At 32.7% G+C, this 17,571-nt stretch overlaps 1 protein-coding gene and 1 long non-coding RNA gene across 3 annotated transcripts; both read right to left on the reverse strand.

Moving 5' to 3' along the window:
• Positions 1-2,485: 2,485 nt before the first annotated feature.
• LOC141480390 (uncharacterized) lies at positions 2,486-9,989 on the reverse strand. Of its 2 annotated transcripts, none has more exons than XM_074170327.1 (4): positions 9,008-9,989; positions 6,213-6,412; positions 5,643-5,861; positions 2,486-4,698 (listed from the first exon to the last, which is right to left on the reverse strand). In XM_074170327.1, the coding sequence occupies exons 2-4, from the start codon at positions 6,243-6,245 to the stop codon at positions 2,848-2,850; spliced, it is 2,103 nt and encodes a 700-aa protein (XP_074026428.1). In that variant the 5' UTR covers positions 6,246-6,412; positions 9,008-9,989; the 3' UTR covers positions 2,486-2,847. The 2 variants fall into 2 exon arrangements, with proteins under 2 accessions (XP_074026428.1, XP_074026426.1); XM_074170325.1 differs by having other exon boundaries at positions 9,364-9,986.
• A 6,134-nt stretch (positions 9,990-16,123) lies between these two features.
• Positions 16,124-17,258, reverse strand: LOC141480425 (uncharacterized). Its single transcript, XR_012464335.1, has 3 exons — positions 16,979-17,258; positions 16,821-16,913; positions 16,124-16,519 (listed from the first exon to the last, which is right to left on the reverse strand). It is a non-coding gene; the product is annotated as an uncharacterized lncRNA (long non-coding RNA).
• Positions 17,259-17,571: the final 313 nt, after the last annotated feature.

Raw genomic sequence — 17,571 nt, forward strand, 5'->3', positions numbered from 1 at the left:
AATAGGAATGTTACTTTTGTCGATTTAATAATTATAAATTTGAGTCTAATATATTTTTGTTGACTGTCTAAGACTGACTTTTGTAACAATGTTATGTTTTTTGTAGGTTTAGTAATGTTACTTTTGTAAAATTTTGTCCAATATATAATTGTTGACTTCAATAAAAGACTGATATAATAAATAATATTTATTTTTTAATTTCAACAATTATTACAAAAAACTATCCAAAATATTCCTCTGAATTTGGGGGTTGCAGATTAAAGTAGTCTGCTGTTTGACCACCGTATAAACATGTGTGTGCAGGACTGCAAGTCCTGCATTAATAGTTTTTGAGTTTTTTTTAAATCTATAAATGCAAATTGTTGTATAATTTTCGAAAAACCCCATTCAACTGCAACTCGAAGAGTTTTCATCGAATTATTAAATTGTAATTGTTGAGGTGGCAACAGATTTGGCTGTCCTGGAAAAGGGGTGATAAGTAATTCCATAAGGCCATATCCCTGGTCACCAAACAAAACAAATTTATCGTTTTCACCAAACACTACTTTCTCTTCCAGTTGCTGGTACAAATTGCTCTCTCTAAAAAAAATATAGTGTTCAGACTAATAAATTACTTATAGTACTAACAATACCTAAATATGCCTGCATCATGCCTACGTCCAGGAAATGCTCCCATTAAACTTGTGATTACGCCATCTGGACAAAGCACACTTTGATATTTGAGGCAATGAAACTTTTTGTGTCCAGAATAGTATTCTTCCTGGTTAATGGAAGGACGACACATTGCACGGGCAGTTCCATCAATGAATCCCCAGCAGTTATTTACAGCTGCCCCCTTTGCAAGAATTGCCTAAAATAATAAAGATACCTTAATTACCTACTACAGTGCTACTATAGTACAACTACAGTTCTACTATACTTCTGAATAAAGCTAAAAAAAGGCAATTGTAATAAAGTAAAAAATAGATTTGAAGCATTCTAAAATTATTGTGGAATGCTTTAATAATCATCAGATCCATCAATATACTTGAGCATATGATTCCAGTTTTTGTCTGTCTAACCACTGTAGAAGGTTTAAGTCCAATAAAAGGTCCCCTTTTTGGGCAATCATTATATCTACCGTTGTCCGGATTACTTGAGACAATGATTGCGCAGACATATTGAAAAAGGTTTTTAGGTCAATAAGTCTACTTGGATAGGCTAACCTCTTTAGTACTATGCACAATGCTTTTAATCCTGAAACATGAATATTTTTAAATGTATTTTTTTGTTAACCAAAAAAATGTACTTCTGCTTAACACCTGCTTCACATATTGGGCATCTTGGAACCAACTTGACTATAACACGCCAAGCACAAACGTCGTTCAACGTTGGACGACGTTATATATATATATATATATATATATATATATATATATATATCGTTATATATATATATATATATATATATATATATATATATATATATATATATATATATATATATATATACATATATATATATATATATATATATATATACATCCGTCTATCATTTCTGCGTCTTTACATGAAGGTGGTGATTCTGCGTCCATATGAGTATACAGGATTCTGTAATGATAGATGTGAAGTTCAGGCTTTTTCCAACAGATAGCTACAAAGTATATTAAACTAACTTCAAAATTAAAAGAGTTTACCACATATTTATATCATACCACCATTTCTGAATCCGTACATAATGAAACCGATTCGGCTTCCTTGTATATTTCAAATTCCGACATATTAATCAACCTTTTTTGCGTCCTCAAGTATATTATTTTTCAATCTGTAATCATTTCTGCGTCCTGCAGTGTTGCCACTTCTAGTCAAGGAGAATAGAGTGGAAGCGGTATATATCCAGAATACCAGTATATGCATACAGAAGTGGTGCTGATTTGATTTGTACCTCTGGAACACTAATTGTATACAGTATGGACGTTAAAAGTTCTTGAATGTTGCTAGTTGGGACTTCCATTCCATTCACAGTGAAAAAATAAGACAAAAAAAATATATAGACACAATAATCTGAAAATTAAAAAGGAAAAATTAAAAGATTTCAAACCAAGTTATTTGACGACGTTTCGATTGTTAGTATCCACAATCGTCTTCGGGTGTTGACGTCATCACCCAAAGTAACTTGGTTTGAAGTAAGTTGGTTCGAAATCTTTCAATTTTTATTTTATTTTCATAGATTTATAAATTTTTTTTATTTTTTACTGTGATTTTTTTTCTGTTTTTTGTTTGTTTTTATTATCACGTTTTATTGTTAATTGTAATTGATATCTTAGCTTTTGTACAACCCGTAATTGATTTATTTTAATTTTCATGCTACAATAAATTTGTTTCCCAACAGCATTGATTTCGAACCTGTTATCACCAGTGGAAGTCCGAATCGATAGATTCGTGGTGAATGTTGCTAGTTGAAACTTTATTTATTTACATCAATATTGACTAAAACATCAAAACAAAAAAGTAAAAGAAACTTTATTCATTGACATCAATATTGACTAAAACATCAAAACAAAAAAGTAAAAGTCCAAATTAAATATTCTTTTTGTATACATTTTGGATGAATACTTTGATTTTTGCCCAAGACTTATTTTCCAGCAATTCAGGATATTTGCTTATCAGATTTTCACATTCGTGTCGTCTGGGAGGTTTCTTCATATTGATGTGATTCTGAAAGAATTTTGTAACAACTTTTTTTTGTTGATTTGTCCAAAGTACTAGCAATCGCTTTTTGAAATTATTTGCATTTTTGTTCACTGTGGGAATTGATTCTCTTATATTTTGTTGCGATGCCTCAATGTCTTCGTCTAGAGTATAGGCTTAATCATTTATGCCCTCAGTAATTTCCAAATTATTTTTCATGTCATAATTTTCTGCATCTTCTTCCAGAATGTCATCATCCATCTTCAAATCTATTTCATCTAAAGTTTTTCCTTTGTAGTTTCCTGCTTCCCCTCTTTCCATTAGCATCAACAACTTGGCAATTTTTGCAGTCTGATATACATCATCAGGAAGACGATACACCTGCTTATGTACATCTATTGTATGACCCATAAACGTAGCTAACTGCTCTATATCATTTTGAGTCATATTGAAAACTTGAGTTAAAGTAGCCAAATGTTTTCTCAACTTTGTTGAGGTTAATGCTTCCGGATTCACCGCGCCACACAATCGCGCATGCTTCTGAATGACTTTGTATCCTATTAAAGGCTGCTCTTTTGATGCAGGATTAGCAAATAAAAATAAATTCGATTCATTAACAAATTCAGATCGTGCCTGAAGTAACAATTTCATATGGTCCTGTACATCTGTACTGAAAAGAACTGGAACTCCTCTACCCCTTTTTCCTCTAGTAACAACCCTTTTGAAATTTTTCAATAATAATTTCTCTGCTGGGGTTACGGCATCGGCGAATTCCTCATAATTTTTATTATTACTTTTTTCTGTGTACATATAGGTTGCCAGTTTTATTCTTTGCAGTTCTCCAACTCTCCTTCTGTTCAAAAGAAGTAATCTGCAAAATATAGTCTCCATTAAAATTTTGAAAGCTTTAAAGTTTTTAATATTTTGTTTCAGGTTTTGTGCTGCCTTCGTTCCCTTTTCTATCAAATAGTCCCTAAACAACTTTAAGTCTGCTGCCAAGGGAACCAGAGTTATTTTATTCCAAGTCTTCGTGTTTAGGTCATTTCCTGCTTTAGTCGAAATTTCATGTTTCCATGTAGTTTCTAATAATTTTTTAAATAGTCCAACATGTGCTTCAGCTTCAGAGGCAGTCAAGTTCAAATAATTATGTTTCCGTTTTATAATATGCAAAATTGCTATATCGCAACAGTCCTTCAAGGACCTACTAATATTCATAGCAAAAGTAGGTGGTTTGAACTCTTCTTTTTGCGGATCATATTTGGCAATAATCTTCACGCTCTGAACCACGAGATCGAAGTATTGTGGCTGAAGGAGATCAAATAAATTTTTTATGGAGGAATTCAATTTTTCGGATTCCATCAAAACTTTTGCCAATTCCCTCATTTTTCTTGAACAAACGTTAATTTGATGAAATTCTCTGTGTGTGTTTAGGTATCTAGATCCAAAGGCACATATGAGGGAATCCTTTCTGGCAATTAGAGAAACTTTGTCTGCTATCATTCGTGGAAATACTTTAGTTTTCAAGTCTAAATTAGTCTGATCGACACGTAGCACCAAATTTTGTCCTGCACTGGATTTTCCCGAAGGGGGATTTTCATTGAGAGAGCAAATTTTCTTATGTTTCCATAAGAGTTTACGAGAATAAAATCCCAAACAGATGGGACAAGGAATGTAATTTTCTTCAGAGTCTTTGAGCAGACTCTTATGTACTGGTTTTGAAAAAGTCGTTGAATTCTGAATGAAGTTCCCTTTTTTTCTCAGACAAGCAATAGCGCGTTTTCTTTCGATGGATTTAGGTGGTAAAGCTAAAATATTTTGTACTTCTGTTTCCCCACCATGATTGCGTTGAATGTGTCTTGCGAAATTTTTTACTTCCGTTTCGCAAAAAAAGCAAAAATCTGGATTACGAATACTTTTATAAATTGTTGTTCTGGAATTTTTTTGTGTTTTACTGATACCTGCTTCATTTACCAATTCAACGTGTTCATTTGTTGTACTTGAAATGATATTTTCGTCACCATCTGCATTCTGTAACAAAATGATTGCACTGAAATTTGAACTGAATGAATTTAAGACTTTCGTTGTCCAATTTTTAAGGTTAGCTAAAACTGTGTTTTTTCGTCAACCAACTGTGATCTCCATACAAACCCTCAAAAGTAAAGCATGTACAAGCAAAAAATTAGCGACGTTTTTCGTTATAATATGCAATTCGTAGCATGGAATAGAAGATATGTATCAAACACCCTTCGTTCCAGAGTAGGGATCATTTCCGCATTCATAATAGTAGAAGTTAGCACTCACGCTAACCAACTATTCGACTGAATTTATACATCAAACAGTTCTTCTATAGTTTAGAGTAAATACTCTTTCAAAAAAAGTTTTCAATAGATTCCATATGTAGATGTAATACTATTTCTTTGCAGTTCAATTTCTACTTACCGTCCTTATTAGGAGATAATATGGTTAGGAAGTTTAAACGAAAAGTTTAGTTTTATAGCATTGACTAATTAAAGATTAGGTTTTAATGAAAAAATAAAAAAAGAATGGTAACACATTATGATGTATGTCTTTGCGATCATGTGGTGTGTGTATGTTTGGGAAGGAGTATATACTTGTCAACTTGAATCCTTTAATAATGAGATTTAAAAAACTCGACCCTTGATCACTTGCCTTGTAGACTATAGCCTCTGTTTCTTGGCGGAAATTTCAAACCATGCTTTACATTGCGCTTTCACGTTTCCCCGTTTTTTATTGAATTCAACTCCATATGTTCCAACGGTATTCAGTTGGTTGATGCGTCCTACTCATGCTTTGAGAGGTAAGACATTGGTGAACCTCAGTTAGCATAAGTTTCGACCTCGAGTGTTGTTGTAAGACGATAACAGCTGGTTAACGGAAACACCCATTTTGACCCATCATCAATAACACACTATTATCAATAATATTATCAACACAGAACATATTATTCTTACCGTTTCGTCACTGACCAACAAGGAAACTGGTTGCAATATATTTTGCTCGGCAATCTGGCTGTGTTCTGGTGTATCAGAATTTTTAATGATTTTGTTGGATATTATGACTATTTTTTTGCATTCTGGTATGTAAAAATCTTCAGAAGACTCATGATGTGATAGGTCTACGTTACACATTCTATTCTTGAATGATGAACTAGGATGACTTCCGACAGCTGCCTGAATAAAAAACAATTTGATAGAAGATTGTGATAAGTGACATTCGGCCTAAAGAGAAAAAGTGAATATCAAATACCAGAAGGAATAATTTCACTCAACCTTATGAAAAATTTATCCGAATTATTTCTCTTAATGCATAGATTTCATAAATTAGTTGAAGGCTAGGCTAACTTTTCCAGCAATTAAATGCACTCAGCCCATTTGATTAATTAAAATAAACATGTATCGTTGCTCGTAGTTCATATGAATTGGAGAATTTGGATTATTAAACTGAGTTTTTTGAGTTGAAATGGATTGTTTGTCAGAATTTTGAATAAAACAAAGAGATTTTGGACTATTCATTTTACTCACTCGAAATGCATAATTTTCAGTCCGACATTCCATGGTTTCATTTTCATCACAGTCGTAATCAGAATCTGGTAGATAAGTTGGGTCATCATCACTGTCAGATGAAAACAAACAACTCTTTACGGAGTTATTTTCTGAATGTATTTTCAATGGAATTGATAAAATTTGTGTATCTTGTATAGTACTGGAACATGCAGGAAAACCTAGAAAAAATTAGAAAATAAAATTTATATAAATTCGATTATCTTCTTCGAAAATGTTAATATTAATATCAAAATCGCCTGAAGCCGAACAAATAAAATGGAATACACTTTTTTTTAAACATTTGAAATAACAAATCTTGAGAAGTTACTCAGGACTAAGTAAAAAAAGATCTGTACTTATTTTTAGTTTTCATTTTATTTAATGAAAAATAGTATTGACGGAAAGTACAGCTAGACAAGCGACAAACTACTTTAAAAAAAATAATATTCGAAAAATTTTCATGTTTCAAAATGAGATTGAAACAGTTCGAAAATTTTAATTTTGTTTGAAGAGAAAATTGAAAGCATGGTTTAGCTACATTTGACTCAGAAACTAATAAAGATCAGCAAAAAAATGTGTTGGAAATTTGTTGGCGATTTTCAACACGAAAAATATGAACAAAATTAACTCACACAGTAATTAATAAAATTCTTGAGAGTGGTATTAATTTTTGTTTATATATACTACAACAGTTGTGAAGAAAATTCGAAGTATATTTCTTGTGAATCTCTTCAAAATAACGGAAATTAGCATAACTGAAAGAATTAATATCCATTTCTGAGATAATGAGAAAATATATTAACTTTTGAGTCAGATATTTCCGTATCATTATGGTACTTAGTAGAAAAACTAATTCTTGATCTTCTTCAATTATATCTATAAAATTGAAAATTTTCGTCTACACTAAAAATTGCTATATAGTGAGAAAAATCAGGTTTTCCATCTAAATCAAAAAAAGGGGATCTGTACTATCACTAACCCAGTTATACAAATAAAAATGAACAGCATGGGGATATTAGAAACGGTAAGTATTACGGTGTCGATTGAATTAAAGGAAACTGGCGCATTTATGTGCCTAATAATATGTCATTCAGGAAGTGTCAATATTATAAGTAGTTTCGGAGATATCCGAGAATAGCCAAAATTTGAGAATTTCGTTTTTATTTTCTCCTAGATTTATTTTCGGAAGAAATGTAAAACAAATAGCACTTTGTCAAGACCACTTTTTGAGGACTCCACGATAACATAAGCAGAATTTTTCTTCGACGTTTCGTCTTGTAGAAAACATCATCAATTTTATATTTTCATATGGGCCTAACCTAAAGTATACCCTGTATACGACTCCATTTTTCATTTTGAATGTAGCAACATATCACACAATATGATTTCATGACCATTTTTCGCGCAAAATGAAAAGTGATTACTTAACCTGCTTTTCTTCAATTTTAAATAGTATGCGCTGGGAAAAGTAACACTCAATGTTATATTGTCATAATAATACTGTTGTTTGGTAGAATTGTTGACATATTGCTGTTCCTAATTTTACATCTCGCTACCTACCTAATTCACCAACAATGGCATTTTTGATAAGCGTTTCGATTTTACCATGTGGGTTGAGAATCTCGGTACGAATGTAATTGGGCCTTTCATCTACCAAAACGATTCAACAAAAGAGCGGAACATGAATTTGTTAGTGAAGGATTTGGAAGACGCTTACATAATTTGCCTTTAGGGGTTACTCACAGCTGCTGGTTTCAACAAGGTGGTGATTAAGCACATAACGCTAGAATTGCTTGTGATTATTTGAACTGCCCAGGACAGTGAATTTGTACTCATAGTGACACAATGGCCTGCAATGTCCCCCGACCTAACCTCACTAGACTTTTTTCTTCGGAGATATACCAAAAATCAAATGTTCTCTCATAATTTTCAAAATGAAGAAGATTTGCTAAGATTGGTTACTGCGGCCTTTAACAATATTGTCCCCAATATGTAAACTCAAGCTTTAAATTCGTCTGTGAGACGAGCGTACTTGTGCTCAGAAAATAACGACGGGTTATTTGAACCCTTGTTATGAATTTCTGTTTATTTTTTTGTAATACATAAGAGCTCCTAATTATTACATTACAATTACATTTCATAAAGTAAACTTTTGAAATTGCGACTCATCTTTATATTCAGCAACGCAAAAATTCCTGCAAGTGGTAAGTTAAATTTTATTTTGAATAAGACTAATCAATTTAGTTCGAGTATCAAAATATGACATTTTTTCCAGCGCGTAACTACTATCTAAAATTGAGGAAAAGCAGATTAAGTAATCACTCCTCATTTGGCGTGAGAAATGGTCATGAAATCATATTATGTAATACATTGCTGTATCCACGATGGAGTACAATACAGGCTATACTTTGGTTTAGTTGATGATGTTTTCTACAAGACGAAACGTCACAGAAAAATTCTGCTTACGTTCTGCCTAAAAAGTGTTCATGGCAAAGTGCTAAATTCACAAATTTTGGTTTTTCTCGGATATCTCCGAAATCACTCGAAATATTAAAATTTCCCAAATGACATATTATTAGGCACATAAATGCGCTACTTTTCTCTAATTCAATCGACCCCATATCACTTACCGTTTCCGATATCCCCATGCTGTTTATTCTTATCTCGGACACAGTGTATTCTTGAGTCAAGTAGTGGAAAAACTCATCAAATTAGGTCACTCTAAATATCGTAAAATTCTAATCTTAAAGGCTGCAGCATGCAAGTGCTTGTACCTTGATCACTAACAAAATCGATTATTTGTGGAAAAAAATATCTCTTGAAATTTTAGTCGAACAAAACTGTTTGAAGAAATGCAATTATTTTGAAAATCGTTACTAACAGATTACAGAGGTAGCAGTGCAGTGTGAGCAGTGCAAAAGCCCATGACATCGTTCTTGCCGAGAACTCGCGCTGTGACCTCTTGTAGAAAAAAATTGACATTCAAAATGTTTTTTCATTCCGAGGTAATATTCGAAACAATTTATCGTCATTCACCTATTGCACTCATAATATGCACTGTAATATGAAAAGTACACAAATTGTAAGGAAACACCAAACTCATTACTATTATCTAACACTCATTTCTTACCTTCAGGAAGAATATTATTTTTCTCTGGTAATTTTATAGACTCAGTTCCAGAATTAAGGCACATTTGGAGTATTCTGCTGGACCGTGCACTGGAATTCATTGCTCTCAAATTTTCCATATTGAACAACACAACACATATCATTTGTCACGGAACGAACAACTACCCAATTCTCATGAATTTTGGACATTCCCATAGAATACACGGAATATACAATGTTGTCAGATTTGCGGAGTTTCAATCGTCTGCGACATGTCGCAAAAATATACAACAAGATATACTTGTGTCGACGCGAACACCCCCTAGCGAAGAAAGACATGAACCACTTTCGGGAACTGGCTGTACATTCAACAACCTTTTTTGCGTCCTGACGTAACCATCATTCAGACCAAACTCGGGGTTTCCGACAATTTATGGCGCGAAAATATGAATCACCAGATTAACTATTACTGAATAATTTTCGTGCACTCGCTTTATTGATATTATGACGACACCATAACAGAAAAACCTTTCGGCGTCCGTATACGGACGTAGAAAGGTGGAGGACGCTGGATCATATGTAAATATACAATGTATGGACGCAAAAAGAATAGCGGGATGTATATATATATATATATATATATATATATATATATATATATATATATATAAGTACATTGTGACAAAGGCACATTGGGCTCAATGTGTGGAGCCGGCAACAATAAAACCTACCATTGACACGATCACCAGCCTCCTTGACAACCTCATCAGGAATTAAAAAAACATTTTTGATTCTTTGAAGATGTCCCCTTTGGAATCTAAACTTTTTAACTACTTCCTCATCACTCAGGTTTTCCAACTCGAAAGGGGGACCTTGGCCTTCCTCATCTCTGTTAATTAAAATATTATTCATTATAACAAATTCAATATCTTCATCGGCCCCACTGCCCAAAATTACGTCTAAATATTTTCCATACCGTTCTAAACCACTATCAAAATTACAATAAAATATCACTGAAATTTGAACAGCAAAGACACAAGTAGTTTTTTTTAGGTTAGATATAAAAATGTCGCTGTCCTAAGAACTGTCAATTTAAAGAATGACTTCCAATAACTCAATTTCTACCCTGACATTTAAGGTTTTGCTTTATTCAAATGAGGCTTAACTTTATTAAGGCATTACCTTAAAAGCCGGTGTTCAATAATTCCCTAATATCGTACACACTATAATGAAAATTATATAAAGCTCAAATTCGATTTGCGACTTCTTTAACGTTGCATGCTCTGGAACAAATTCTACCGTTTTCGTATCAACTTCCTGAAGATCTTGGAATATCAGCCTCAGTTTATATTTGAACGAGGTATTCTTTGGCACTTTGCTTACAAAAACTGCCAACTGCTTGTCATTGACAAATGTTGAACTCATCAATTTCCATTGTGTTCAATTGCATCCATTACCGAAATTATTGGGCTTCACACATATTGCCATGTATGTCACGCCCTTTGGTACGTTCACATACAAAACGTTATTTATTATTGCAGTTAAAAGCACAAAAATCATTTTCAGCAATGGCGGTGACATTATCTATGCTGCTAAGTTGAATTCTTCGCAATGGATATTTCGTTTGAGGTACTTTCCGATTGAACACTCTGTCTTGAAACTCTAAATCATTCAGCTGCTTCGAAACAATTTTCTTTTCTCAGACTTTCCGTTTGTATTCTTCAGATGACATTTTATCACTGATTATTTCAACTGTTGAACAATATTAACATACTTTCAAACAATGATATTACTGCCTTCCACGATACCGCGTGTTTTCATCCCCCCACTCCCCCCCATTTACCACCTAACATTCGGCAACGTTGCACAACCGAGTCAAATATAATTACAACATCCGAAATGCAGATATTCGACACAAAAGACTACCTAAATGATGGAAAATATATGCTACAAACTTATAATTTTCATTTTCATGTTCTCAGTGAAAATTGTGACGTTAGAGTACCCGCAATCCCCTGCCATCTTCAATAATAACAAAGTTAGCTCCCTATGCTTTCAACACCTTTGCAAACGCCTAATTATGTTTCCTGACATCGAGACGAATCCATTGATGTCGAAATTACCGAAATCGGACGACCGGAAGTGAAAACCGGAAGTGACCATTTTATTGTAGATTTGGACTCTACACGATATGGCCATTCCGAATTCATCATTACTTTGCTTCTATCTCAATTTTTATGAACCGGAAGTGTTTATTTTTCGATGAATCGTACAGATCCGAAACTTTGTTATTTCATATATTTGACACATTCATCAAAGACAAATAATGCCTGACATGTCGGATCCCACAAAAAAATATTAGACCCTCCTAACCTTTCATGTTGCGCGCGCGCCATTTTTCCCTGTCATCTCCTGATGATGGATTTTTTTTCTTGCATGTTGGTAGCTATGTTTTTTCTTTAACGTTGAATATTCCACTCAATTTCCGCCACCATGTTTTTTCTTTAATGCTGGACGCCTTGTTTTTTCTTTGAACGCTGCACACTCTGTACATATTGATGTCAGCCATGTTTTTTTTCTTTAATGCTGGACGCCATGTTTTTTCTTTAACGTTGCACACTCTGTATATCACGATGGTAGTCATGTTTTTTCTTTAACGCTGCAAAAATTCATACGTTCCCTATTAGAAAAGCGGCAACGCCTCATAAGTCACATCGCCAATGCTACTGTTACGCTACTACTATCTTGGAAATAGATCAGTTCGAAGCTATCTCCATCCCTCACACTCATATGACTAACCAAACCATCGAAAATATATTATAGTCTTATGTCGTTAACACGTTGAATGCCGTATGTATCCAACACGGATACACGCGACTCAGTGTTTCGATGGCCGCGTGAATCCATGGCGGATACATAAGTATTTCTGTAATTTCAGCCACATGTATCTGTGTTGCCTGCATGCCTTGCGCAGATCTTTATGGGAGTGTTCGCACTATGGCCTGGCATACCTAAAAGTATATTTGGCCTGTAAATTTTATTCACAGTTTTTTCAGGGGACGATTTTGTTAGTAAGTAGGTTTGAAATTGGGAATGTTTTTTATTCGACAACAATAAGCGCTAAATTATAATGAACAAAATGTATATTCACAGAAGAAATGAACATTACAAAAACAGATTGGGTATTTTATGCCATAAAACATTTGTGTACTTCAAAAAAACAAGATAAGCAATAATGTTTTTCACATGTTATACATCTGAATTTAATTTGTGTTGTTTGATTAGCTGCAGCCTTTCTCCCAACCTCTTCAGTTTTTTTCTTATAACATCGTACACATCTGCAAAATTATTTACTCATTTTAAAGCATATATGCTTTTGATAACAAAAAAAAGTATACATGGAGGTCTTGAAACGCCGAATGATATGTTCATTGAATTCATTTACAATCTAGAAGTATTGTTCAGTTCCAACTTCAGGAAAGTGTGTTTGGGAAACAGAGTATCTCATGATCTTTTTGATCTGTATCATTTCTTCCTTTCAAGTAACATATTTTATTATCACTTCCTTGTTAAGTATTTGTTGATACCCTCGAATTTTTAATTTTTGTCTCGTATGTTATAATAATTGTGCCTGGAGAAAAATTTAAAAAAACATATGGAAATATGCCATTTTATTCCTTCCATCAAATAATCTCTACCAAAATCGAAGATTGATGATCCTAGTGTTCATGAATGAATAAATCAACAAATTGAAACAAATTATTATATTCTGAACGACCTACCCAAAAAGGAAAAAAAACGACCATGTAATTCAGTTTTGATAAGACATTGTCCTTAGTAGAATATACATTTCATCTTTTTATAGTGTTGTTGATAACATTTTTCTACAATAATATAGTGAGTTTTTTTAAAGAGAACGCTATAGAGTTCATGGTTTTAGTAGGTACTCTAGTATGATATCATACTTATTTAATTTTATTGTTTAACTTCATAACTTTGGCATTATGCTTTGTCAATAAGAATTTTATTTCTTCTACAATAAATTCATATTGATATTTCGTCAAACTATTTTTAGAGATCAATTATCCTAACACCAAACTGATAATATATGCACTCCACGTGCGTTTCGCTATTTATTTCATAAACAGCTACTCCTGTTTTTAGATTTAGCATCAAATTTCTTCCGAAGATACTAACCTCTTAGCGAAACGCGAGTCGAGTGCAAATTTGTTGTTAGGGCAATTGATCTCTAAAAAAAGTGTACACCAAAGATTCCAATTTCATCGTTTAATGATATTTGCCGCCGACTACGACCTATATGGCGCTGAGATTGCCATAATTATCGAAGTCAATATACCATGGGTTTACGTGGATAATCTTCATTAAAAAAATCTACCGGTTATGTTGCGATAGTTTAGATTCTCGAATATTTTTTTATGAAAAGTAGGGAAAAATATACAGGATTTTTTGTACAAACTTACAAAAGTAATATGTCAGTTCAGAAGGAATCCCTGAATATATTTTCCATTCGATTGCTGAAGTAGGTACATCCAGAACTACATTAATTTCATTCAATTCAAATTTGCCGCTGACAGATGTAATACTAAGAAGTGAGGGAAGGACACGAAAAATCGCCCCTTGAAGATCAAAGTGGTGCCTTTCACTTACACTTCTGTGTAGTTGGAGTGTGAAGGACATCTTACTCCATTCAATTTTTATATTGCTAATTGAACAACTTTCGCAGTAATAATAGAGAATATTCAACTATGTGGCCAATTTATTATTATTTATGATGAATTGGCTTTTGAGAAATAAATTGTTGTATTTATTTTATTTTTATCGTTGTTTTAACATATTGTAATAATTTTAATATAATTGAATTACTTTATTTTGTAAATCCAATTCATTAGATAGAAAATTAAAATAAAGTTATGATAATAGAATAATGCTTATATTATATAATCATTTTATATTCTCTGAAATAAATAAGTCCACTAAGGATGAAATGAATAGAAGTGATTTTTGTTATTTTATGTAATCTTAACTTAAACTTTCATTGACAACATCAATACAATCTGAGGGTTCTAATTAAGTAAGGTTCCAAATGAAAAAAAAAAGAAACAAGATATTTTACCAAAACTTCTTAATTTAAAAATGTGATTATGATTATAAAAATGAAGATGTATGTACTCAGAATTCATTCAGTTACGTTTGTATAGATACATTTTAAAAAAAGCTCTTCAAGTTCATACATGTTATGTGTGTCACTCTTTCAGCACGAAATGCAGGACTTTGGATATAAATCGTCTGTTAAGCTATTTTAAAGCTTAGGTATACTACTGAAAAAAACATGCGTTAGGTATGCTGTGCCATCGCCGCGTCGTCGTCCAGCCGTCCAGCAGCCTAACCTCAAAACTTATCATGTACGTATTTACCTAATGTTCCAAAGTGAGAATAGTGTGTAGTTGAAAATATCAAGTATACAGAAACACAAGACACTACTTTTCTGTTATGATTTTGTCTCTATAATCCAGTAATCCAAACATTCCAATAATAAGGTGCCCTCTGGTTTTTAATAGTGCCATATGAGTGAGATTCTACTGTACATAGGTACAAAAAAAATAGAACAGGTAGTACACAGAAAACTAAAAAAGACGTTTTAAATAACCTATATGATTCAGCTTCAAAAAGATTATCTTATGGAGGAGTGTTCATTTCAACAAAAAGAAACCATCGAATCAGAACGCCATTTAGTGAAGACTCGCGATTTTTCTTTCACTCTTCACGAATTCACCTTACACTCTGACCTAGTGGTCATCTACGTACTATTAGCATTTGCTCAGATAGCGGATCGAATATCACGTTGCCCATCTCTGGGAGATAGAGTAGGCATTAGGATTTTTAAAATTTGAATATGAAATGATCCGACTCGAAAATATGATTTAATCTCTAGCGATGACCAGGACAATAAAAAGAAGAATTTGATAACGACAGACAAGGTAAGCTATTTCCATTCAAAGTATACTGAGGTATTAACAGCTGATTTCGTTAAACTAATCCGATTTATTTATTTCACAGGCTCCACACCAGTATTTTCGAAGTGTATTCGTAAATAAATAAAACAGGTGATACTATTAACAGCTGAAATATTTTACATCAATAAAAATTATAATTTTAAAAACAAATTTATATCGTAAATCTTTATTGGAAATTGCGATAAATAGGCAATGAGCCTTTTTCCTGAGAATAGTGCAGCAATCGTCTCCCACATAGCAATAGATATTCCAGGTATATTTCATGAATATACATTTAAGGATATTGTATTATGCTATGAATATGCCATGGATATATATATCTTCTGGAGAATATTCCCTGGAAGTGCTCCTGACGAACCTTTGATATATTTTAAGAATATTCCTTGGGAATATTCTTGGAATATCTTATAATATTCTTAGAATATCTAAGGTATATTCTATTAAGAATATTCCAGGAATAGAACCCGAGGAATATTCATAAAATATTCAGGATATTCTTAGTTTATTGTAGGAATATACAATAGAGAAACACCATAGAATATTCTTTAAATATATTTTATGAATATTCTAGGAATATTTGGAATATTCCAAGAATGTGACGAGTAACCGCTATTAGGCATGTATATATTGCATTTTGATACAAGATTCACACAAGTAATAAAACACATAATATTCATAAACAAATATATTTTAAAAACAATATACACTGAAATATTTGACGTTTCAACCAATATTAAAAATAAAAAATTTAATTCAAAATATTTATTCACTGAATAAAATATTCCTGAATACTGTCATATTACAAATATTAGAAATGTATTCAAATTAGGATGTTCCTACTCTCAAACAAATGTATACTAAAAAATATACTAAAATAACAACTCTGTGAATTCATCAGCACTAATTAAAAAATAATAAATATATCATTTCATTGAAAAAGAAAAAGTGTATTACATCAAGAAATAGGTTAGGTTAGGTTTCTCACTTAGAAAAATAAACCCACAAATGAAGTATTTAAAATGAGTGGTATGATGGGTTCTTCAATGAATTTCACTTACTTAAAGTTATTCAAACTTTGCTCACCAGAATAGTTTTTCTTATATTTGCCCAACAATGCATCAGCCAGTGTTTCAATAGTAATACCTGGAACAAAATGTATGTTAACGTTCATTATCACTATTTGAAAGTGGCACAATAAAACTGGTATAAAAATCAAAAAGATATTTTTCGCATAGGTTACTCATGAACATTTACAACATTTTATGACTTGGAGAGCAACTTGCATTGTCTTGTTGAAAAGTAATCATTACGTTTTCAGTTCCTTGGCGCACCTGCCTGTACCAGGTACCACTCTGTTTCCTTTTGGGCAAATTGATACTATCTTGAAAACGAGTGATAAAAATTATGAAAACAAATGATACAAAAGAATGTGTCATACACTTACTTTTCTCTATTGAAGATACACAACTGAAATCACTCTAGTTCAAACATGTACTTAGTCAAACCAACAAATCCCACACACCAACTCTCCTCGAACCTAAAATGAGGTATAGAAGGTTAATCACCATGACTTTACTATCGATACTATTGCATTTTACTTACTTTTCTTGAAGACTGAATAGATGCAACTCTCCTGTTTGAAGATCCAAAATCAAACTATTCGCTGTACTGAAAATTGGACAACCCCAAATTATAAATGGTACACTGAACGTGTACCAACACACCATGCATTACATGATAATAACACCAACACACCATGCATTACACACGCGAACCTGCCACGTCAACCGCCATGTTGAATCAAATGTCGAATTTAACGCAAACGCAAATGTACCATGCATTAAGGGACAGCCGCTTTCACAAAGCTTATTCGACTGTCGCGCGCTACACATCAATTGACCAATGAGAAACGTTTACTCCAATTATTCACTTCCCCATTTCTCTGTTTCCAGGATTTTTCGGTTTGTAATTAAATAATTTCAAATACAAAAAGACAAATAGGATGAGAATTACCCATTTTTTTGATGCAATTGGGTCATTTATTGGCCCATTCAAATTTTTTTGTCGTTTCCAACAGTTGCTGTTGGAGCAATTCATCCAGAATCTTTGCGTTGAGTTCAAAAACTGGTTAACACTATCAGAGTTATATACATTAGGTTATGCATTCGATTAAGATCTTCAAATATTTTTATTTT

The sequence above is a fragment of the Leptinotarsa decemlineata genome, unplaced genomic scaffold (assembly GCF_025532065.1).
Source record: "Leptinotarsa decemlineata unplaced genomic scaffold, Ldec_3_MD MMD2_P_RNA_scaffold_8, whole genome shotgun sequence".
Lineage (NCBI taxonomy): Eukaryota > Metazoa > Arthropoda > Insecta > Coleoptera > Chrysomelidae > Leptinotarsa > Leptinotarsa decemlineata.

What these genes read in the sequence shown, in the direction of transcription:
- LOC141480390 (XM_074170325.1), bottom strand. Translation starts at nt 9,505, where the DNA reads ATGATATGTGTTGTGTTGTTCAATATGGAAAATTTGAGAGCAATGAAT. An exon ending in AAATAATATTCTTCCTGAAG is followed by an intron (nt 6,413 to 9,363) that starts GTAAGAAATGAG and finishes AATTTTTTCTAG; the next exon opens with GTTTTCCTGCATGTTCCAGT. An exon ending in CTGAAAATTATGCATTTCGA is followed by an intron (nt 5,862 to 6,212) that starts GTGAGTAAAATG and finishes TTTTTTATTCAG; the next exon opens with GCAGCTGTCGGAAGTCATCC.